This window comes from Panthera pardus, unplaced genomic scaffold (assembly GCF_024362965.1).
Source record: "Panthera pardus isolate Hobbes unplaced genomic scaffold, ASM2436296v1 HiC_scaffold_13, whole genome shotgun sequence".
NCBI lineage: Eukaryota > Metazoa > Chordata > Mammalia > Carnivora > Felidae > Panthera > Panthera pardus.
The window spans coordinates 160,627,668-160,649,351 of NW_026526688.1; the positions used below are offsets into that span (position 1 = coordinate 160,627,668).

Sequence of the window (21,684 nt, forward strand, 5' to 3'; positions counted from 1 at the left end):
TATGAGTAGGGTGGAGGGGGTAGGGATGGTGGGAGATAAGGTTAGAAAAGTAAGCAGTCTAAAAATGAAATTTATTTCTTCATTGTTTCTCCATGCTAAAGAATTTAAACTTTATCGAAACAGAATGAGAAGTTATGAAGGTTTTTAAGCACAGAAGTCATAATCATACTTGAGTATTAGAGAGTATTTGTGACCAGAATAGAGGATGAGTTAATAGGGAGACTGGTCTGGAGAGAAGCTATGGTGATAATGTGAGCCAGTGATGGCAAGTCTAGGGTCTAAGACCCTGAAGATGGATGAGATCAAACAGATTTTTTTTTTTTTTTTTAACTTAGAAGGTGAAATTGAAAGGATTTAGTATCAACCACTTAGGTGGAAAAAGGTGAAAACGAGAGTATGTTGTGACTATCAGATTTCTAGACTGATGGCACAGCACAGGTATGCCTCCAGTGTTGAGATGCAAAATTGTGGGAGATGAGGAGTCAGGCAGTTCATTTTAGGACATAATGAGTTTGCGATGCATGGGGACATCCAGACAGAAAATACAGAGCTATAATTCAAGACAGAGATCTGAATTTAGAATGAGGGTTTATAGGCATGTGAGTAAATAGAGAAACATACTGAGTGAGAAATACTCCCCTAGAAGTCTGCATATGTTTATTGCCACATTCTTTGGTACCAGAAAATTAAAATGTGATAAAAAACATTTCAGGGAGAGGCGGCTGGGTGGCTCAGTTGGTTAAGTGTCCATCTCTTGATTTCGGTTCAGGTCATGATCTCACAGTTCATGGGATCAAGCTCTGCATCAGACTCTATGCTGACAGCACAGAGTCTGCTTGGGACTCTCTCTCTCCCTCTCTGCCCCTTCCCTACTTGCTCGCTCTCAATAAACTCAAAAAAATTGTTTAGGGAAAAATTATCTAATAATGACTTTTTTTTCTTCAAATTTTTATTTAAATTGTTAGTTAACCATACAGTGCAGTATTGATTTCAGGAGTAGAATTCAGTGATTCATCACTTATAAACAGCTCCCAGTGCTCATCACACGTGCTCTCCTTAATGCCCATCACCCATTTAGCCCATCCCTCCCACCCACCCACCTCCCCTCCAGCAACCCTGTTTGTTCTCTGTATTTAAGAGTCTCTTATGTTTTTTTCCCCTCTCTTTTTCTCCCTCCCCTGTGTTCATCTGTTTTGTTTCTTAAATTCCACCTATGAGTGAAATCATATGGTATTTGTCTTTCTGTGACTTATTTGCTTAGCATAATAACGCTTTAGCTCCATCCATGTCATTACAAATGGCAAGATATCCTTCCTTTTGATGGCCAGATACTATTCCATGGTGTGTGTGTGTGTATGTGTATGTGTATGTGTATACACCACCTCTTCTTTAGCCATTCGTTTGGGCTCTTTCCATAGTTTGGCTATTGTTGATAATTCTAATAATGACTTTTATGGCTAACAATATTTAAAATTCTTCTAAGGACACAATAGTATTTCTAAATTCTAATTATTTACTTGTAGGAAATGTGCACTGTTGAAGAACCTAATGAAGAGTTTACATCCAGACATAGTTTAGAATGGAAGTTCCTATTTCTAGATCACAGGTAATTTCATTTTTAAATCCCATAAAAAGCTAATTGTCATATGATTCTTGAAATTAATTGGTTTCAAGGATACACTTAATCAGATGTTCAAATCCATTATCCATTTTTCAAAAAGTAAAGATTTCCCCCCAAACTGATTTCTAGTTGAGGTATTTCTTATTCTGGAAAAAGTTATAATTATCGATTGTTTTATATGTGATTTAGGGCACCACCTATAATAGGATATTTGCCATTTGAAGTTCTGGGAACATCAGGCTATGATTACTATCATGTGGATGACCTAGAAAACTTGGCAAAATGCCATGAGCACTGTAAGTAGATTTTAATATTTCTGGTGATAATAACTGCTTTTAGTCTAATAAATAACTAATGTATTAATAGAAGATGGTAAAATGCAGACTTGTAAACATTTTTGTATTTTTGAAAAATATTGTAAGATTTCACTTTATAACCCAATCCAATAGGAATCCTAGATCAAATTTAAATTAAGCTTGTTCCTGTTTTACATATTTCAATCTATAATAGTAAGTACAGGTTTATAATATGGCATCTAATAAGCCTTGTTTTTGAAGTGTTTAAATTCTACATCTAGAGTAAAATTGGGATGGTATGTCAAAATATTAGAACACTGTTTCATATATTTTTATTTCAGGCATATAAGTCTGCCTAGGAATTAGGTACACATTTAAAGAAACTTTTAGAAAGCCCATAGTGAGTGCTTAATGTTTCCTGCCATTATGCTTATTAGCAGCAGGGACATTAACATCTTGTTGTACCTGGCTGGCACTATTCTAAACAGTTTATGTACATTATCTCCATTATTCATCAACACAGTTCTAGAAAGTAGATATTGTTATTGTCTCCATGAGTAAATTGAGACACAGGAAGGCTAAATAATTTACAATCCCACAATTCACTGGTGGCAGAGAAAGGTTTAGAGTCTAGACCTACTACCTCTTTACCACATGCTACTCTGTGTTTCAGAAGTTTGTTTTAATGCTAAGTTTTATTTGCTTCTCTGATTCTCCTCCCCAAATCCTACCTCTTGGAGTGTCCTCTATAGCTTAATTAGATATTTAACATTCTTTCATGATGTCTTAGGCTGGTCTAGTAGGCCTCTATATGAAAATAAGGCATGTTATATAACAAAATCAACTAAATGGGAGATTTCAGAATAAAGTAATTTCAGCACAAAAAACCCATTATGCACTCCAAGTGATAGGGGTACTAGGCTCTATGATGTATTGAAAAGATCTGGCACTTCTACTGACTAGCTGGGTAATTTTGGACAAACAATTTAAAATTTGTAGACCTCAGGGGCGTCTGAGTGGCTCAGTCGGTCAAGTGTCCGACTTCGGCTCAGGTCATGATCTCGCGGTTTGTGGGTTTGAACCCCGCGTCAGGCTCTGTGCTGACAGCTTGGAGCCTGGAGCCTGCTTCAGACTCTGTGTCTCCCTCTCTCTCTCTGACCCTCCCCTGCTTGTGCTCTGTCACTCTCTGTCAAAAATAAGTAAATCTAAAAAAAAAAATTTTTTTTAATTTGTAGACCTCAGTTTCCTCTTGGAGAGAGAAAGAGAGATTGATTCCTGATTGGCATTTCCTGAAGTTTGTTTCACTGAATGCTGATCCCTTAAAAATAGATTTTGTGGTCAAGGAAGACTGGGAAGCACTTCATAATCAATCCCTACTACCTCCCCATCCCCAGAATCATGACATAAATTAGCATACTAGAAGTTTTGAAAAGAAAGACTAAATAAAACTATTTAACAACATTCCCCAAATTAACCACGAAATTCTTTTTTTGCTTAATATCTGTTAACAAAAGCTTCAGAACTTACAACCTACAAAGAATATTTTGGGAAATACTGTTGTCAGTTACTTGAAACAATTAAGTTATTCTGATTTTGGTTAAAGTTTTGAATTAAGTGCTTCAGAGATGCTGTACCTGCCAGGGTACCTGTACCTGTGGGAAAAAACTCAGATGTGATCACTTATTGCTCTTCAGTCTCTGTTGGTGGGAGGAAGTCAATATGTGAACACTTTATTTTTAAATATTTGGAAATTTACTGTGAAAAGTATCTGAGATCAGTAGTAACTGACTCTTAAGTGGGCACTATGGAAGATATGTTAATTGCTTGGGACATTAAGCTATCCCTGTAGAATAACATTTTCTTACAACTGATATTTATGTTACTGAAAAGCCATTGAATTGTGAATGTAGATTTAAATGTAAATGCTAGGTTTGGCTAAAAACCAGGTTCATAACTAATGATAATGAGTCAATAAATATATTTTTCTTTTCTTCTTAGTAATGCAGTACGGGAAAGGCAAATCATGTTATTATAGATTCCTCACCAAGGGACAACAGTGGATTTGGCTTCAGACTCATTATTATATCACTTATCATCAGTGGAATTCTAGGCCAGAATTTATTGTTTGTACTCACACCGTAGTAAGGTAATAATTCTTTTATAGAACTTATGAATTATAGAAACACTGATAGTGATGTTGGCAATGAAACTTTCAGGCATGACTTGTTAAGAGCTACAGTGATCTTTTTCCTAATTTCTGATACGTGTTTTTGTTAAAATTTTATTAAATTTACTTACAAGCATTAATTTTATTAAATTTACTTACTGGCATTATGTAGAAATAGAATACAGGTATATATGCATATGTAATTCTTAACATAAGTGTTACAATTTAAAGCAGAAATTTTAACTATCTTTTTTATACCAAAGTCAATCATGTAAAAGGAACACTGGAGTAGATAAGCGTATTTTTCCTTTTTTTAATTCTTCTCAAGTACTGTGTAGTTAGAGATCATTTACAGTAGCATATAAAACTTCTGAGATAACTAGATTAAGATAGAAAACTATAGATGTGTTCTAGGATTGTGTAGTGCATAGCAAATAGGCTGGAATCCGTGGTGAACAAGTAAGACCCGTAACAGTCAGTGCACTTCTGCAGTATTGTAAATGAGTGATTAAGAACTAAAATTCTATTTTTTTCCATTTGTAGTTATGCAGAAGTTAGGGCTGAAAGACGACGAGAACTTGGCATTGAAGAGTCTCTTCCTGAGACAGCTGCTGACAAAGTATGTATCTTACAGTTTAAAAAAAATTATTTCTTCCTAATGAAAGGCAAGACTCAATAATTTATAGGAAAATTATTTTTCAAATATTTCATTTTCTCACTTGTGACAGAATTATAATTATATTTTACTTTTTATTTTAATTTTTAACATTTTAAAACCTTATATACTTCTAAAAAACATTTGAAGGGCCTCCTATTTAGTGAGAGACATGTATGATTTCACATTTAAATTACCATTTACTAATTGCCTGCAATGTGCAAGGCTCTGTCCAGGTTCTTTATATGAATTTTCAAGTGTCACTTATTCCTCAGACATCCTTATCTCTTAGGTGATATTCCTTTCTTGAAAATGTTGAAACTGAGGTTTTAGAGGGTTTTGGGGGAAGCCTCCCCTAAAGACATATGACTGGAAGTTATAGTCAGAATTTGAATTCTGGTTTTTCTTTTCTTTATGTCAGGTATACTAGTTACCTATTGCTATGTAATAAAAGTTAATGATGTAAAATAATACACATTTATTATCTCATAGTTTCTGTGGGTCAGAGATCTAGGCACGGTTTAGATGGGCCCTCTGCTTATAATTGGTCATTTGGCTGCAATCAAGGTGTCAGCCCAGGGTTTTCTCACAACGCTATAATCAACCTGTCAGTTGGGGCCACAGTCATCTCAAGGTTCAGCTGGGGCAGAATCTGTTTTCTGGCTCACTCAGTGGTTGTTGGAAGGATGTGGTTCCTCATGGGCGGTTGGACTGAGTGCCTTGGTTTGCTGGCTAATGGCCCGAGACCACCTTTAGTTCGTTTCTAGGTAGCCATTTTATCAAAGGAAGCATGTAAGAGATCCAGGGAGAGGGAACGACAGCAAGATGAGAGTCTTCTGTAACCTAATCACAGAAGTAATATCCCATCATTTTTGTCTATTCTATTAATTAGAAGTAAATCATTAGGTTCAGCCTGTACTAAAGGGGAGGGATTATACAAGGTGGTGAATACCAGGAGACAGGAATCAATGTGAGCTATGTCAGAAGTTCCCTACAACAGTTGTTTTTGACCTGTAGAAAATAGTGGAATGAAAAGAATCAAGAATAAAAAGTGAGTTAAATAAGCAGCATGCCAGGGTTGATATGGGGAGTATTATTCAGTTTTCAACAAACCTTATTAAGTACTTTCCATGTGCCAGAAAGTACTAGATAGGGGTCTAGATGCTCAGAATACAGCAGTGAATAACCCGGACAAGTTTTCTGCAATCATGGATCCCATGTGAAAGAGTTTTTTCAAAGAGGCTTTGTATGCTTAGAAGAAAAAGATCCAGTATATTTTATAAAACATATTTTCTGAGAAAAGTGCTTAAATCTAGGGTACCTTGAATTTATTGAAACTAAAAGTAATACAGAGATTGTTCCTCCTTGCTTCTTTTTCTCTCATGCCAGTGTCCAATCCTAGTAAATTCAACTAGCCCTGCTTCCAAGTATACTTCACATATGTGTACTTTCCTACTGTATTTACTCTTAACCACCACAGTCCTCCTGGAGTTAGGGAAGAGGTCCACTTGACATAGATTTTTGAGAAACTTTAATGTGTAGATAGGTTTTAAGGTCATGAATCCAAATATGATCACCAGGTGAATGAATGGCGAGAGACAGACACACACACACGCACACACACACACACACACACACACTCACCCACCCACCCCAAGGGCTAAGCACTGGGGCATTCCATCATTAAGATATGAAAGAAACAAGGAAGAATCAGTCACAGAGGAGACTGAAGGGAAATATCCAGTCAGGTATGAATAAAACCGAGAAACTGAGTTTTCCTAGAAGCCAAGAAAAAGTGTGTCCATGAGGAGTGAACAGTCGGCTTTGTCAGATTCACCTTAAATAGGTTAAATTAGGTGAGCACTGAGAAGTGTGCACTGAGTTTAACAACAAGTATTCATTGATCAATAAGAAAAGATTGGGTGGAAAGCAATATGAGTGAAAGCCTGATTAGAGTGGGCTTAAAAGAGAAATTCCTAGGACAGGGTAATTAGAGACAGTGAGTAGGGAAGGTTTTCCTACAAAAAGGAGAGGAGTGGAAGAGTATTAGGAAGAAATAGGCTTAAAAGAAGCTTTTGATGTTTAAGGTGGGAGAAATAATAGCATGTTCGTATACTGGTAAGAATGGTCTGATGGAGAGAGAATTACTGCTAGAGATAGAGAAAAAAATGCTAGAGCAAAGTTCTTGAGCAGGGGAGAGAAGATGGGATCCAGGCCACAAGTAGACAGATTGGGCTTAGTGGAAAGATCATTTAATGATAGAGAGGTTTAGTAGACTGTGATCTTTAGGTCAAATCTCATTCTCTGCCTGGTTTGATAACACTCACAAGCTAAAAATATGGTTTCCACATGTTTCTCAGTGATTGAAAAAAAAAAATCAAAAGAAGAATGGTGTTTGTGACACATGAAAATTATATCATCAAATTCCACAGCTACACTCAATTGTGTATATATTGCCTATGTTTGCTTTTTTTTAATTAAAATTTTTTAATGTTTATTTTTTAGAGAGAGTGTGAGTGGCAGAGAGGCAGAGAGAGAGGGAGATACAGGATGCGAAGCAGGCTTCAGGTTCCCAGCTGTCAGCGCAGAGCCGACACAGGGCCCAAACCATGAGATCATAACTTGAGCCGAAGTCAGATGCTTAACCGACTGAGTCACCCAGGCGCCCCTAATTTTTTTTTTTAATGTTAGTTTATTTTTGAGAGAGAGAGTGCGCGAGCAAGCATGAGCGGGGAGGGGCAGAGAGAGAGGGAGATACAGAATCTGAAGCAGGCTCCAGGCTCTACACTGTCATTACAGAGCTCAGCACGGGGCTTGAACTCAGCAACCATGACATCATGACCTGAGCTGAAGTCGGACGCTTAACCGACTGAGCCACCCAGGAGCCCTATAAGGTTAATCTTATTGGTAATGATAAGGTCTAAGATATGATCGTAAGAATGAGTGAGGACAGGTGGAAATGAAGATCTTTGTGGGAGAAGACATCAAGGAAGAGCAAAAACATGATGATGAACATGTGAATTGATACTGATGTTGATAACCGTGGATTTAAGAATAAGTTGATGGTAGACTTAGCCAGGAGCAGAAATTTTAATACAGGTACTTAGTGAGGAGTGACCATAAGGGTCAGTAGATAACTGTACCAATGAGAGATAGTCATATAATGATAATATGAGATTCTGGCTGTGAGTTTTGGAAAAGGAGGAAAGGGGAAAATTGTGGAAAGAGGAGGAGGAGGACTTCTCTACCCCTCCAGAGCAGCGATCTGAAGGTTGTGAAAGAGAAAATAGCCACCACTTAAAAGTCCTGCAAGGAAGTGGTGTTTTCTATAGACAGCTAGCTTTTAGTTAGAGCAAGCCAAGCAAATGGATGTTCAAAGATGAGGTTGAGAATACAGGAGATTTTGATATGGTGGGTAATATTCCATTGTATGTATACAACACATTTTGTTTATCCATTCATCTAGCAATGGACACTTGGGTTGCATCCATCTTTTGGCTATTGTGAATCATGCTGCTATGAACATGGGTGTACAAATACCTGTTTGAGTCACTCTGTTCAATTTTTTTGAGTATATACCTAGAAATGGAACTACTGGATCATGTAGTAATTATTTAATTTTCTGAGGAACCGTCATACTGTTTCCTGTAGTAGCTTCACTATTTTAGATTTTCACCAGCAGTGTACAAAGGTTCCAATTTATCCTCGTCAACACTGGTGATTTTCTGTTTTGTTTTTGTTTTAAATAATAGTCCTCATGGGTGTGAAGTGGTATCTCATGGCTTTAATTTGCATTTCCCTAATGATTAGTGACATTGAGCAACTTTTCTTTTTATTTTTTTTTATTTTTATTTAAAAAAAATTTTTTTTTTTTTAACATTTATTTATTTTTGAGACAGAGAGAGACAGAGCATCAACAGGGGAGGGTCAGAGAAAGAGGGAGACACAGAATCTGAAACAGGCCCCAGGCTCTGAGCTGTCAGCACAGAGCCCAACGCGGGGCTCGAACCCACAGACCGCCAGATCATGACCTGAGCCAAAGTCGGATGCTTAACCGACTGAGCCACCCAGGCGCCCCGCAACTTTTCTTTTTAATTAATTTATTTTGAAAGAGGGAGAGAGAGTGCATGCACAAGTGGGGGAGGGACAGAGAGAGAGGGAGAGTGAAAGCTGGGCAGAGCCCGACGTGGGGCTCAATCTTAGGAACTGAGATGGTGACCTGAGCTGAAATCAAGAGTCAGATGCTTAGCCAACTGAGCCATCAGGTGCCCTGGGCATTTTTTCAGTGTGTTCACTGGCCATTTGTGTATCTTCTTTGGAGAAATATATATGTAAGACCTATGTTTTTTAATTGGATTGTTTGGGGGGATGTTTGCTATTCAGTTGTAGGATTCTTTTATATTTTCTGGGTGTTAATTCCTTATCAGATACAGGTTTGTGAATGTTTTCTCCCCTTCCATGGGCTGCCTTTCCACTGTGTTTGTAGTGTCCTTTGATGCACTTTTGTTGCTTGTGCTTGTTGTCACATCCAAGAAGTCGTTACCCAGTCCACTGTCATAAAGGTTTTCTCCTTTTTTTCTAAAAGTTTTATAGTTTTAGCTCTTATGTTTAGGTCTTTGATTCATGACAGTTAATTTTTGTGTATGGTAGAAATTAACAAAGAGTTTAATCATTCTGTTGCATCTGTTTCTATAAATAAAGAATGAAGTAAAAAATTTCTGACTGTAGAACAGAAATTTTTATTTCTTTACCTAATATTGCAGAGGTAAATATTACACAGGTACCTTTGCCTTGTTGTGGGTGAAAACTGATTTGGAGAAGGAAAAGTAGCCAGTTATATTGCTAACTTTGGATAACTGAACTACCAGAAAACATTTATTTTACTGTCTCCTTAGAGCCAAGATTCTGGGTCCGATAATCGTATAAACACAGTCAGTCTCAAAGAAGCCTTGGAAAGGTTTGATCACAGCCCAACTCCTTCTGCTTCCTCCCGGAGTTCAAGAAAATCATCTCACACAGCAGTCTCAGACCCTTCCTGTGAGTACGCTAGCTTGAAAGCAGACTTTCTTTCAAGAGAGTGCTTCTAAATTGTTATTCGTGTCAGCATTTTTCATCAAATGCTACTTTAGTATTATTTTTACATGAAAAAGTTTACTGTAGTATTGTTTGTTAAAAAGCTAGAAACACTCTAATTCAAGTATAATTAACATGTTATATTAGCTTCAGGTGTTCAATATAATGTTTTAACAATTCTATACATTATTTAGTGCTCATCATAGTAAGTATACTCTTAATCCCCTTTGCCAATTTAAGAAACAAAAGAAATGAATAAAGAAAAAGGCAAACAAAAAACCAGACTCTTAAATATAGAGAACAGACTGGTTGGTTTCCAGAGGGAAGGCAGGAAGGAATATGGGTAAAATGCTACTTAAAAATGATTAGTTTTACATTTCTGAACTCTGTTAACTTTTCCAGTGAGCAAGAGGCACACTGCTCACATTTAACAAAGAATTATTTATAAAATAGCCTGTAAAATATTTAGGTAGTAGTGTTGGTATTGTTATGTTGCTTTTAATCATCCCTCAAAAAATAAAGCAAAACTGTTTATTCCTTTTTTACTGGTAGAACCTGTCAGTGTTCTTTAAGTTTGCTTTTTGAGAGTTTTTTTTAGTTCTTGTTTTAAATGAAGACTTGCATAGTTATCATTGAATTAGTAACCTTTTTCTTTTTGTTTAAAGAGTTAAGCCCTTTCATTTCCTAGGGTATTAAAACTATATATTATAAGGAAAAGGAGGTTGTTGGAACCACTTAACACCATGGGTAGAACATTAAAGAGGTTAAACATAGAATTTCTGAAACCTTAGGAAAAAAATTTCTCCTTTGTAGCTGTTTTTCTCATTTTATAAAAGAGAAATTATACTTTTATGCTTTTAATGGAGGGAGGTACAAAATGCAAATCAGTGTAAATCAGTACATACTCATTAACATAGTGATGAATGTAAATTAGGAATGCATTGCTAAACCTCAAAAACTACAGTTTCTTGCAACCTAAAGTAAACCTTTAGTTTACTGCAGTAAGAATACTTAAAATGAGATCTACCTTCTTAAATGTTTAACCATACGATACACTATTGTTGACTATAAGTACAATGTAGTGCAGACCTCTAGAGCTTATTCATTGTAGTAAATGGAGATGTTATTGATTAGTAACTCCATATTTTCTTCAATGCCCCCAGCCCTTGGCAAGCACCATTCTAGTCTTTGATTCAATGAATTTGCTTATTTTAGATACCTCATATGATAGAGTCATGCAGTACTTGTTTTTACATCATTGGCTTATTTCACTTAGCATAACATCCTCAAGATTCACCCGTGTTGTATATCTTGAAATTTTCCATTCTTTTTTAAGGTTGAATAGTATTCCATTGTATGTATATTACCACATTCTGTTTTTTCCATTCACCTGTCAGACATTTAGATTGTTTCCACATCTTGGCTATTGTGAATGGTGCTGCAGTGAGCATAGGAGTGCAAATATCTCTTTGAGATTCTGATTTCAATTCTTTTGGATAAATACCCAGAGGTGGAATTGCTGGATCACATTTGGTAGTTCTATTTTTAATTTTTGGAGAAACCTCCATTACTGTTTTCCACAGTGGCTGCAGCATTTCACATCCCCACCAATTTTAAGTGTACAAGGGTTCTAATTTCTCCACATTCTGGGCAGCACTTTTTTTTTCTTTTTTTGATAATAGCCATCTTACCAGGTATGAAGTGGTATCTCACTGTGGTTTTGATTTGCATTTTCCTGACGAGTGATGTTAACCATTTTTTCATATGCTGGTGGCCATTTGTAGATCTTCCTTGGAGAAATGTCCATATTCAAGTCCTTAAGCCATTTTGTATTGAGTTATTAGGTTTCTTACTATTGAGTTATAGGAGTAGTAACCATTTTTAAATTCAAAGTTTTCCTGTCTCAAATATTTATTTTGTCCTTAAGAAAAAAGTAATTCAAATGAGCCATCTTATTGTCATAGACTTCACTTTAATTAAATAATTTAGAAAAATAACTTAAAGATCATTTTTATTCACTGAAATCCATTTTGAGATTAATCTTTGGAAATTTTATTTTATAAAGTACTAACACTGTTTTGTTTTTGTTGACTGACATCAGCAACACCAACAAAGATCCCAACAGATACTAGCACTCCTCCCAGACCGCATTTACCAGCTCATGAAAAGATGGCACCAAGGAGGTCATCATTTAGTAGTCAGGTAACTCTTCAGTATTCTTCTGAATACAGAGTTATTAAAAGGGAAAAAAATCATCCAAATCCTTAAAATTCATTAATTTGTTATCCCTTTCTATAAAGACCAACACAGCTGTTGATAAATAACACTCGAGATCTTTCCTTTTTGTGAAGTAGTTCTTAAACATATGCTCTTGACTATTTTACAGGTAAAACATTAGATATTTATTTTAATTAATAGAAGTTAATCGGGGCACCTGGGTGGTTCAGTTATTTGAGTGTCCAACTCTTGATTTTGGCTCAGCTTGTGATCTCACGGTTGGTGAGATCGAGCCCCTCTGTGCTGTCAACACAGATCCTGCTTGGGATTCTCTCTCTCTTTCTTCTTCCCACCAAAGTTAAATAAAAAATAAGAAAAATTAATAATTTAGAGCCATTTTATATTTAATTTCTAATACCAGTCACTTTCAGTTCTGTCTTTTAACTTTTACTGAGAGCCCATGCAAGGTAATGTGGCAGATGCCTTACAAGATACAAGGATAAATAGGGAATAGGCATGTCCAGTGTAGAGGGGGAAACATGCATGCCTGCACTCAGCTAAAAATGCATGAGGCAAAGTGTAATTCAGTTATAAAGATACCATTTCTGGTGAAATGGTATTTCTGGTGAAACTACTTCTGGATGGGTATAATTGTCACTCATTATTTTTTATTTTGCTCCTAGTCCATAAATTCCCAGTCTGTTGGTCAGTCATTAACACAACCAGTGATGTCTCAAGCTGCAAATTTACCAATTCCACAAGGCATGTCCCAGGTATTTTTTGTTTGTTTGTTTGTTTGTTTGTTTGAAACAGTTGAGTATTTTAAAACGATAAATGGTTTTTAAGGTAATAGAGATTTTTAAAAATACATACTTTTAGTGCAGTGAATCTCATGTGTGGCCATTTATAATGTCTGGGGGATATTTTTGATTGTCAGTGATTATTGGGTACCACTGGCCCTTCATAGGCAAGGACCAGGGATGCTATTTGTCTTGAAAGATGCATGACAGGGGCGCCTGGGTGGCTCAGTCGGTTAAGCGTCCGACTTCGGCTCAGGTCATGATCTCGCAGTCTGTGGGTTCAGGCCCTGCGTCGGGCTCTGTGCTGACTGCTCACAGAGCCTGGAGCCTGTTTCGGATTCTGTGTCTCCCTCTCTCTCTGACCCTCCCCCGTTCATGCTCTGTCTCTCTCTGTCTCAAAAATAAATAAATGTTAAAAAAAAAAAATTAAAAAAAAAAAAAGATGCATGACAGTTTTGTACAACAAAGAATTATCCTGCCTAATATGCTATAATACTCCACTGAGAGACACTACAGATAGAAATAGAAGGATATTAAAGATGAAATATAGCTGTTCATTTTGTTCTTCCTATGGATAGTGGAAGAATCAAGTAATTTTATTCATATATTCATTCATACACAGGGCATTTATTGAGTTCTTGAGATATTGCAGGTGCTCGCAATATTAATACATGTACTGTAAGATTTTATTACATCTAGAAGGAATGACAGATAACTACAGTGCAATATTGTATAGTCTGTGCCCAAGGTATATAGGCTGATATGTGAGCACATTAGATGGACCCCTAATGCAGCCTGAGGAAGTGAATGAAAACTTTCTGGAAGAATTGTTGCTTGGGCTCAGTCCTGAAGGAGACCTACATACAGAAATTAGCAAGGAGACAAAAGAATAGGTATTTATAAAATTGACACTAAATTACTTTTGATTAGAAATTTCTAACTTGTAATTTATGACTCTCTATTCATTCAGTGCTTCAAACACATTAAAAATACTAGGTAGTGGTAAAAATAATCCAAACTGTTTTGTTTGGTGTTAAATATACCTTGACTTAACAGTATTTCAAATAATGATAGTTAAGAATAGGTAAAAAACATTTTTCTGAAAATACCTTTATCTTACATGGTTTTTATCTAAATTATACTATATATAATTTTAGCCATTATATGACACCTGTACAAGTATATTGACAATGTTGTAAATTATCTAAACACCATAACCTTGACTTCCTGTAACATGATTATATAAGGTGCTTAAATATTATCTGTAGTTGCAGTAGTTTTCATCATCGAGTCCTCAATGCTTTTTATTCTGAAGGTTAACAGATTTTTTATGTAAATATTTAGGCATACTTTCAATATTATTAGTTCACTAATCTCAAGATACTGGATGACTATTTCTTAACATTTTAAAGGGATATTTTCATGAAATTTAGTAATACCTGCTATGTCAAAAATGTTCATAACTATCCAGACCTCATATTTTGTTGGGTGATAAAGCCACTTTGCCTCTTAGTTCTGAGATTTTTTTTTCCTGTTATTCTGCCTTCTGTTTATATCTTATTTGCATTTAATAGAAATCCTTTAAGTAATGTCAATGTAAAGTTTATTCAAAGGTATAAATAACTTTTGTTAGGATAAAATATATTTGTATGACATAAATACAACATTTTGAATAATATTTTTAAGAGGCAGAGCTCAAGTACAAATTTGTAATGTTTTCTCATACCTAGTGTAATCTAATGTAAGATATGATTATTGTCAACTTTAGAAGTCTGAGTTGTATACTTTTTGAAAAGTAGTATTCAGTATCAGTACAAACTTTTGAAGATAAAGAAAAAAAGCTTTTGGGAGAGCATTTCTCACTTTTAGATGCAGTTCACTATGGGAGGCTATTTTAAGATTAAGGCACATTTCCAATAAATTGAAATTCTTTTTGGTATACTATATCCTGTGCTAAATATTCATAGAAAGAGTTAAATGAGCCTGTATAGACTTAAGTGATGAATCGCTAAGTGTGGCTAAATGTCAAGCAGTAGTAAATAAAAGCTGCTTATGACTCAAGTAAAACATAGTGAAATAAGATTGAAACTCCTGGAAGTAGAATAACTGTGTTTTCTTTCATGTCTGCACTTATTCATTCATAATTGCTTAGTCTTTAAAAGCCTACATTTTGTACTTGTCTGAGAACAGCTTCAGTTGAAAATGTGAGGGGCACCTGGGTGGCTCAGTTGGTTAAGTGTCCGACTTCAGGTCAGGTCATAATCTTGTGGTTTGTGAGTTTGAGCCCTGCGTCAGGCTCTGTGCTGACAGCTTGGAGCCTGGAGCCTGCTTTCAGATTCTGTGTTTCACTCTCTCTCTGCCCCTCCCCTGCTCACACTCTGTGTCTGTCTCAAAAATAAAGAAACATTTAAAAAAAATTTTTGAGAAAAAGGAAATAGTAAAAATATGGTTATCTGTTTAGATTTTTATAACCTTCAAGTGTGTACAAAGAGGACATTGTAGGGATGACAGAATTTGATATGAGTAACTCTAAGAACCGGCTACTTTTTCATTTGTTAAATGGTAGAGATTAAGAAACTTGTTCTAGGAAATGGTAGAGCCACAATATGATCTCTGGTCTTCTAATGCCAGTGTATACTCATAATCAGTCAAGATCTGGTCAGCAGTCAGAAGCCATACCGGAAATTTGAATAGGGCTAATATAAAAAAATATATTAACTGGTAACAGGGAATTCTAAAGAATACAGGCATAATGGATGTAGGGGGCAGCCACTAACTGCAAGTGAAAAGGAGAGTACAGTATGCAAAGAAGGAACAACTTGGAAAACTCTCCCAACCTCCTAAACTTCTTCCTCCAGGCTAGGTTGAAACTCAGTTCCCATTGGGGTTGGTGTGGCTGTAGCCACTGGATGAGAGGGAGGTTCACTGAGGTGCCAGAGACCAGGGCTGGAGGGCAGGAAGCCACCTGCTGGGGTACCAGCAAAATTTGTTGGGGAGCTTCCCATAAGGATGCCAGTGGGACTTGCTGGAAAGCCACCTCCCTTTGCAGTATCCCTCTAGCTCCATCTACTGACATGACTAAGTTTGTGTCCACTGACAAAGGAAGATGTTTATAAGGTCCAGCTCCAGTAGCACAAAGCTAAGCAAAGGTGGGTGAATTAGGAGCCAAGAGGCAATACGTTAGTAACTGGTATAACATTTTTAACTCATGATATATACTGCTTATTTTTCACATTGCACAATTACGAAGAATAAGTGATTCTAAAATATGTTACACTTTTTCCAAACATGGGACTTCAGTTTCAGTTTTCAGCTCAGTTAGGAGCCATGCAGCATCTAAAAGACCAGTTAGAGCAACGGACACGGATGATAGAGGCAAACATTCATCGGCAACAAGAAGAACTAAGAAAAATTCAAGAACAACTTCAAATGGTCCATGGTCAAGGGCTGCAGGTAAGTTATTATATTTGAATACAACAAAGCATGCTATTCACATTTTGGTTTCTTAATAAAATTGACTTTTCTTACTTAAAAATGAGATGCAAGAAATACATTTCATCAATTTGGTTCAGTAAATACTCATTGGTTACCTACTCAATATGATTGAATTTATAGTCTGATTCATTCCTAAGAATATTTCCATCAACATCCTTGTTTCTCCAGATTAGATTCATCTTGTATAGTCTTTATTTTTAGTAAGCTTATACCCATAATATGAAAATAATATTTTATATAGACTTTTAGGTACATGTTGGTACAGAATTTAGAAATCAATCATCAGTCATTGTTTTAGTGAAATATCAGTAGGTATGATTCAAATTAGTCTTATTTGGTCAATCTACTGACCCACTAAAGTTACATCTGTCAGACTAGTATTTTGGAGAAGGGAAACTTTAAGTGAAAACTACTTCTGTCTCATGCCATAAATTATAAATGATAGGTGATGAAGAACCAGCAGTCCACAGGCCCTTTTTTTTTTTTTTTTTTCAATATAATTTATTGTCAAATTGGCTAATATACAGGGTGTAAAGTGTGCTCTTCGTTTTTGGGGTAGATTCCCATGGTTCATCGCTTACATATAACACCCAGTGCTTCTCCCAACAAGTGCCCTCCTCAATGCCCTTTACCCATTTTCCCCTCTCCCCCACCGTCCATCAACCCTCAGATTGTTCTCTGTATTTGTTTCCTATGGTTTGCCTTCTTCCCTTTCTTTTTGTAACTTTTTCCCCCCTTCCCTTCCCCCATGGTCTTCTGTTAAGTTTCTCAAGATCCACATATGAGTGAAAACATGATATCTTTCTCTGACTGACTTATTTCACTCAGCATATACCTTCCATTCTATCCATGTTGCTGCAAATGGCATGATTTCATTCTTTCTCATTGTCAAGTAGTATTCCATTGTACATATAAACCACATCTTCTATATCCATTCATCAGTTGATGGACATTTAGGCTTTTTCCATAATTTGGCTATTGTTGAAAGCACTGCTATAAACGTTGGGGTACACGTGCCCCTGTGAATCAGCATTCCTATGTCTTTTGAATAAATTCCTAGTAGTGCTATTGCTGGGTTGTAGGATAGGAACCTCCACACTGTTTTCCAGTTTGCATTCCCACCAACAGTGCACGAGGATTCCCTTTTCTCCACATCCTTGCCAGTATCTGTAGTTTCCTGAGTTGTTGATTTTAGCCACTCTGACTGGTGTGAGGTGGTATCTCAGTGTGGTTTTGGTTTGTAGTGCCCTGATGATGAGTGACGTTGAGCATCTATTCATATGTCTGGTGGCCATCTGGATGTCTTCTTTGGAAAAGTGTCTATTCATGTCTTCTGCCCATTTCATCACTGGTTTATTTGTTTTTCGGGTGTGGAGTTTAGTAAGTTTTTTGGTAGATTTTGGGTATTAACCCTTTATCCAATACATCATTTGCAAATATCTTTCCCCATTCTGTCGGTTGCCTTTTAGTTTTGTTGATTGTTTCCTTTGAAGTGCAGAAGCTTTTTATCTCGATGAAGTCTCAATAGTTCATTTTTGCTTTTATTTCCCTTGCCTCTGGAGACTTATTGAACAAAAAGTTGCGGCTGAGGTCAAAGAGATTGTTGCCTGCTTTCTCCTCTAAGGTTTTGATGGTTTCCTGTCTCACATTGAGGTCTTTCATCCATTTTGAATTTATTTTTGTGTATTCTGTAAGAAAGTGGTCTAGTTTCATTCTTCTGCATGTTGTTGTCCAGTTCTCCCAGCACCATTTGCTAAAGAGACTATCTTTTTTCCATTGGATACTCTTTCCTGCTTTGTCAAAGATTAGTTGGCCATACATTTGTGGGTCCACTTCTGGGTTCTCTATTCTATTCCATTGGTCTGTGTGTCTGTTTTTGTGCCAATGACTATACTGTCTTGATGATTACAGTTTTGTAGTAGAGGCTAAAGTCTGGGTTTGTGATGCCTCCAGCTCTGGTTTTCCTTTTCAACATTACTTTGGCTATTTAGTGTCTTTTGTGCTTCCATACAAATTTTAGGATTGTTCGTTCTAGCTTTGAGAAGAATGCCAGTGCAATTTTGATTGGGATTGCATTTGATTGTAGATTGCTTTGGGTAGTATTGACATTTTAACAATATTTATTCTTCTAATCCATGAGCATGGAATGTTTTTCCATTTCTTTGTGTCTTCAGTTTCCTTCATAAGTTTTCTATAGTTTTCAGCATACAGATCCTTTACATCTTTGGTTAGGTTTATCCTAGATATTTTATGGTTCTTGGTGCAATTATAAATGGGATCGATTTCTTGATTTTCTGTTGCTTTGTTATTGGTGTATAGAAATGCAGGCAATTTCTGTACATCGATTTTTGTACCCCGCAACTTTGCTGAATTCATGAATCAGTTCTAGCAGCCTTTTGGTGGAGTCTTTCAGGTTTTCCATGTAGAGTATCCTATCTGCCAAAAGCGAAAGTTTGACTACTTCTTTGTCAATTTGGATGCCTTTTATTTCGTTTTGTTGTCTGATTGTTTGTGCTAGGACTTCTAACACTATGTTAAGCAACAGTGGTGAGAGTGGACATCCTTGTCGTGTTCCTGATCTCAGGGAGAAAGCTCTCAGTTTTTCCCCATTGAGAATGATATTAGCTGTGGGCCTTCATCTATGGCTTTTATGATAAGGTATATTCCTTCTAACCTGACTCTCTTGAAGGTTTTTATTAAGAAAGGATGCTGTATTTTGTCAAATGCTTTTTCTGCATCTGTTGACAGATCATATGGTTCTTGTCCTTTATTAATGTGATATATGACATTGATTTGTGAATATTGAGCCAGCCCTGCAGTCCAGGAATGAATCCCACTTGATCATGGTAAATAATTCTTGTTATGTGCTGTTGAGTTCAATTTGCTAGTATCTTGTTTAGGATTTTTGCACCCATGTTCATCAGAGATACTGGCCTGTAATTCTCCTTTTTTGTGGGGTCTCTGTCTGGTTTGGGAATCAAGATAATGTTGGCTTCCTAGAATGAGTCCAGAAGTTTCCTTCCATTTCTATATTTTGGAACAGCTTGAGAATAGGTATTAACTCTGCTTTTAAGTGTCTGGTAGAATTCCCCTGGGAAGCCAACTGGCCTAGGACTCTTAATTAATGCGAGATTTTTAATAACTGATTCAATTTCTTCACTACTTATGGGTCTGTTCAAATTTTTTATTTCTTCTCGTTTGAGTTTTGGTACTATGTGAGTGAGTGTCTAGGAATTTATCCATTTCTTCCAGATTATCCAGTTTGTTGGCATATAATTTTTCATAGTATTCTCTAATAATTGTTTGTATGTCTGTGGTGTTGGTTGTGATCTCTCCTCTTTCATTTGTGATTTTATCTGTTTGGGTCCTCTCTCTTCTTTTTGAGAAGTCTGGCTAGGGATGTATCAATTTCGCTTATTTTTTCAAAAAACCAACTCAGTTACATTGATCCGTTCTGGTTTTTTTGTATTCTGTATTGTTTATTTCTGCTCTGATCTTTGTTATTTCTCTTCTTCTGGTGGCCTTGGGGTCTCTTTGTTGTTCTGCTTCTAGTTCCTTTAGGTATGCTGTTAGATTTTGTATTTGGGATTTTTCTTGTTTCTTGAGATAGACCTGGATTGCAGTGTATTTTCCTTTTAGGACTACCTTTGCTGTATCCCAAAGGGTTTGGACTGTTGTGTTTTCATTTTCATTTGTTCCCATATATTTTTTAATTTCTTCTTTAGTTGCCTGGTTGACCCATTCATTCTTTAGTAGGATGTTCTTTAACCTTCATGCATTTGGAGGTTTTCCAAACTTTTTCCTGTGGTTGGTTTCAAGTTTCATAGCATTGTGATCGGAAACTGTGCATGGTATTAACTCAATTCTTTTATATTTATCAAGAGCTGTTTTGTGACCCAGTAAGTGATCTGTTTTGAGAATGTTCTGTGTGCACTTGTGAAGAATGTATATTCTGCTGTTTTAGGATGAAAAGTTCTGAATATATCTGTCAAGTCCATCTGGTCCATTGTATCATTAAGGGCCATTGTTTCTGTTGATTTTCTGTCTGGGTGATCTGTCCATTGTTGTAAGTGGAGTATTAAAGTCCCCTGCAATTAGCACATTCTTACCAATAAGATTGCTTATGTTTGTGATTGATTGTTTTATATATTTGGGTGCTTCCGAATTCATTGCATAAGCGTTTATAATTATTAATTCTTCTTGAAGGGTAGACCTTGTAGTCATACATAAGGCCCTTCTTCATCTCGTTACAGCCTTTAGTTGAAAATCTAATTTGTCTACTATAAGTATGGCTACTCCAGCTTTCTTTTGACTTCCAGTAGCATGATAGATGGTTTTCCATCCCCTCACTTTCAATCTGAAGGTGTCCTCAGGTCTAAAATGGGTCTCTTGTAGACAGAAAATAGATGGATCTTGTTTTTTTTATCCATTCTGATAACCTATGTCTTTTGATAAGAGCATTTAGTCCATTAACATTCAGTGTTATTATTGAAAGATATGGATTAGACTCATTGTGTTAGCTGTAGGTTTCATGCTTGTAATGATTTCTCTGGTCCTTTGTGGTCTTTGCAAAACATTGCACTCACAGTCCCCCTTAGGATCTCTTGTAGGGCTGGTTTAGTGGTGATGAATTCCTTCAGTTTTTGTTTGTCTGGTAAAACCTTTATCTCTCCTGCTATTCTGAATGACAGGCTTGCTGGATAAAGGATTCTCGGCTGCATATTTTTCCTATTCAGCACATTGAACATTTCCTGCCACTCCCCTCTGGCCTGCCAAGTTTCAGTAGATGGGTCTCCTACTACCCTTATGTGTCTACCCTTGTAGGTTAAGACCCATTTGTCCCTAGCTTCTTTCAGAAATCTCTCTTTATCTTTGTATTTAGCCACTTTCACTATGATATGTCATGCAGAAGATTGATTCAAGTTACATCTGAAGGGAGTTCTCTGTGCCTCCTGGATTTCAATGTCTGTTTCCTTCCCCAGATAGGGGAAGTTCTCAGCTGTGATTTGTTCAAACACACCTTTGGCCCCTTTCTCTCTCTTCTTCTTCTGGAACTCCCGTGGTACAAATATTGTTCCATTTCATTGAGTCACTTAGTTCTCTAATTCACTGCTTGTGGTCCAGAATTTTTTTCTTTCTCAGCTTCGTCTTTTTCCACAATTTTATCTATTTCACCTATTCTCCCCTCTGCCTCTTCAATCCTTGCTGTTACCGCCTCTAGTTTATTTTGCACCTCATTTACAACATTTTTTAATTCATCATGACTGTTTTTTAGTCCCTTCATCTCTGCAGCAGTAGATTCTCTGCTGTGTTCTGTCTTCTGTGTGTTCTGTCTATGCTTTTTTCAAGCCCAGAGATGA

The 21,684-nt window shown here is 36.5% G+C and overlaps 1 protein-coding gene across 7 annotated transcripts in view; it reads left to right on the forward strand.

Annotated features, from left to right (window-relative positions):
• Positions 1-21,684, forward strand: part of CLOCK (clock circadian regulator) — a 125,661-nt gene that overhangs the window by 85,396 nt on the left and 18,581 nt on the right. For all 7 annotated transcript variants that reach the window (XM_053901564.1, XM_019469555.2, XM_019469547.2 and 4 more), the window contains 8 exons: positions 1,524-1,606; positions 1,811-1,917; positions 3,916-4,063; positions 4,628-4,703; positions 9,635-9,776; positions 11,914-12,014; positions 12,713-12,802; positions 16,130-16,282. In XM_053901564.1, the coding sequence (XP_053757539.1) occupies positions 1,524-1,606; positions 1,811-1,917; positions 3,916-4,063; positions 4,628-4,703; positions 9,635-9,776; positions 11,914-12,014; positions 12,713-12,802; positions 16,130-16,282 (900 nt within the window). The remainder of the gene's footprint in view (positions 1-1,523; positions 1,607-1,810; positions 1,918-3,915; positions 4,064-4,627; positions 4,704-9,634; positions 9,777-11,913; positions 12,015-12,712; positions 12,803-16,129; positions 16,283-21,684) is intronic.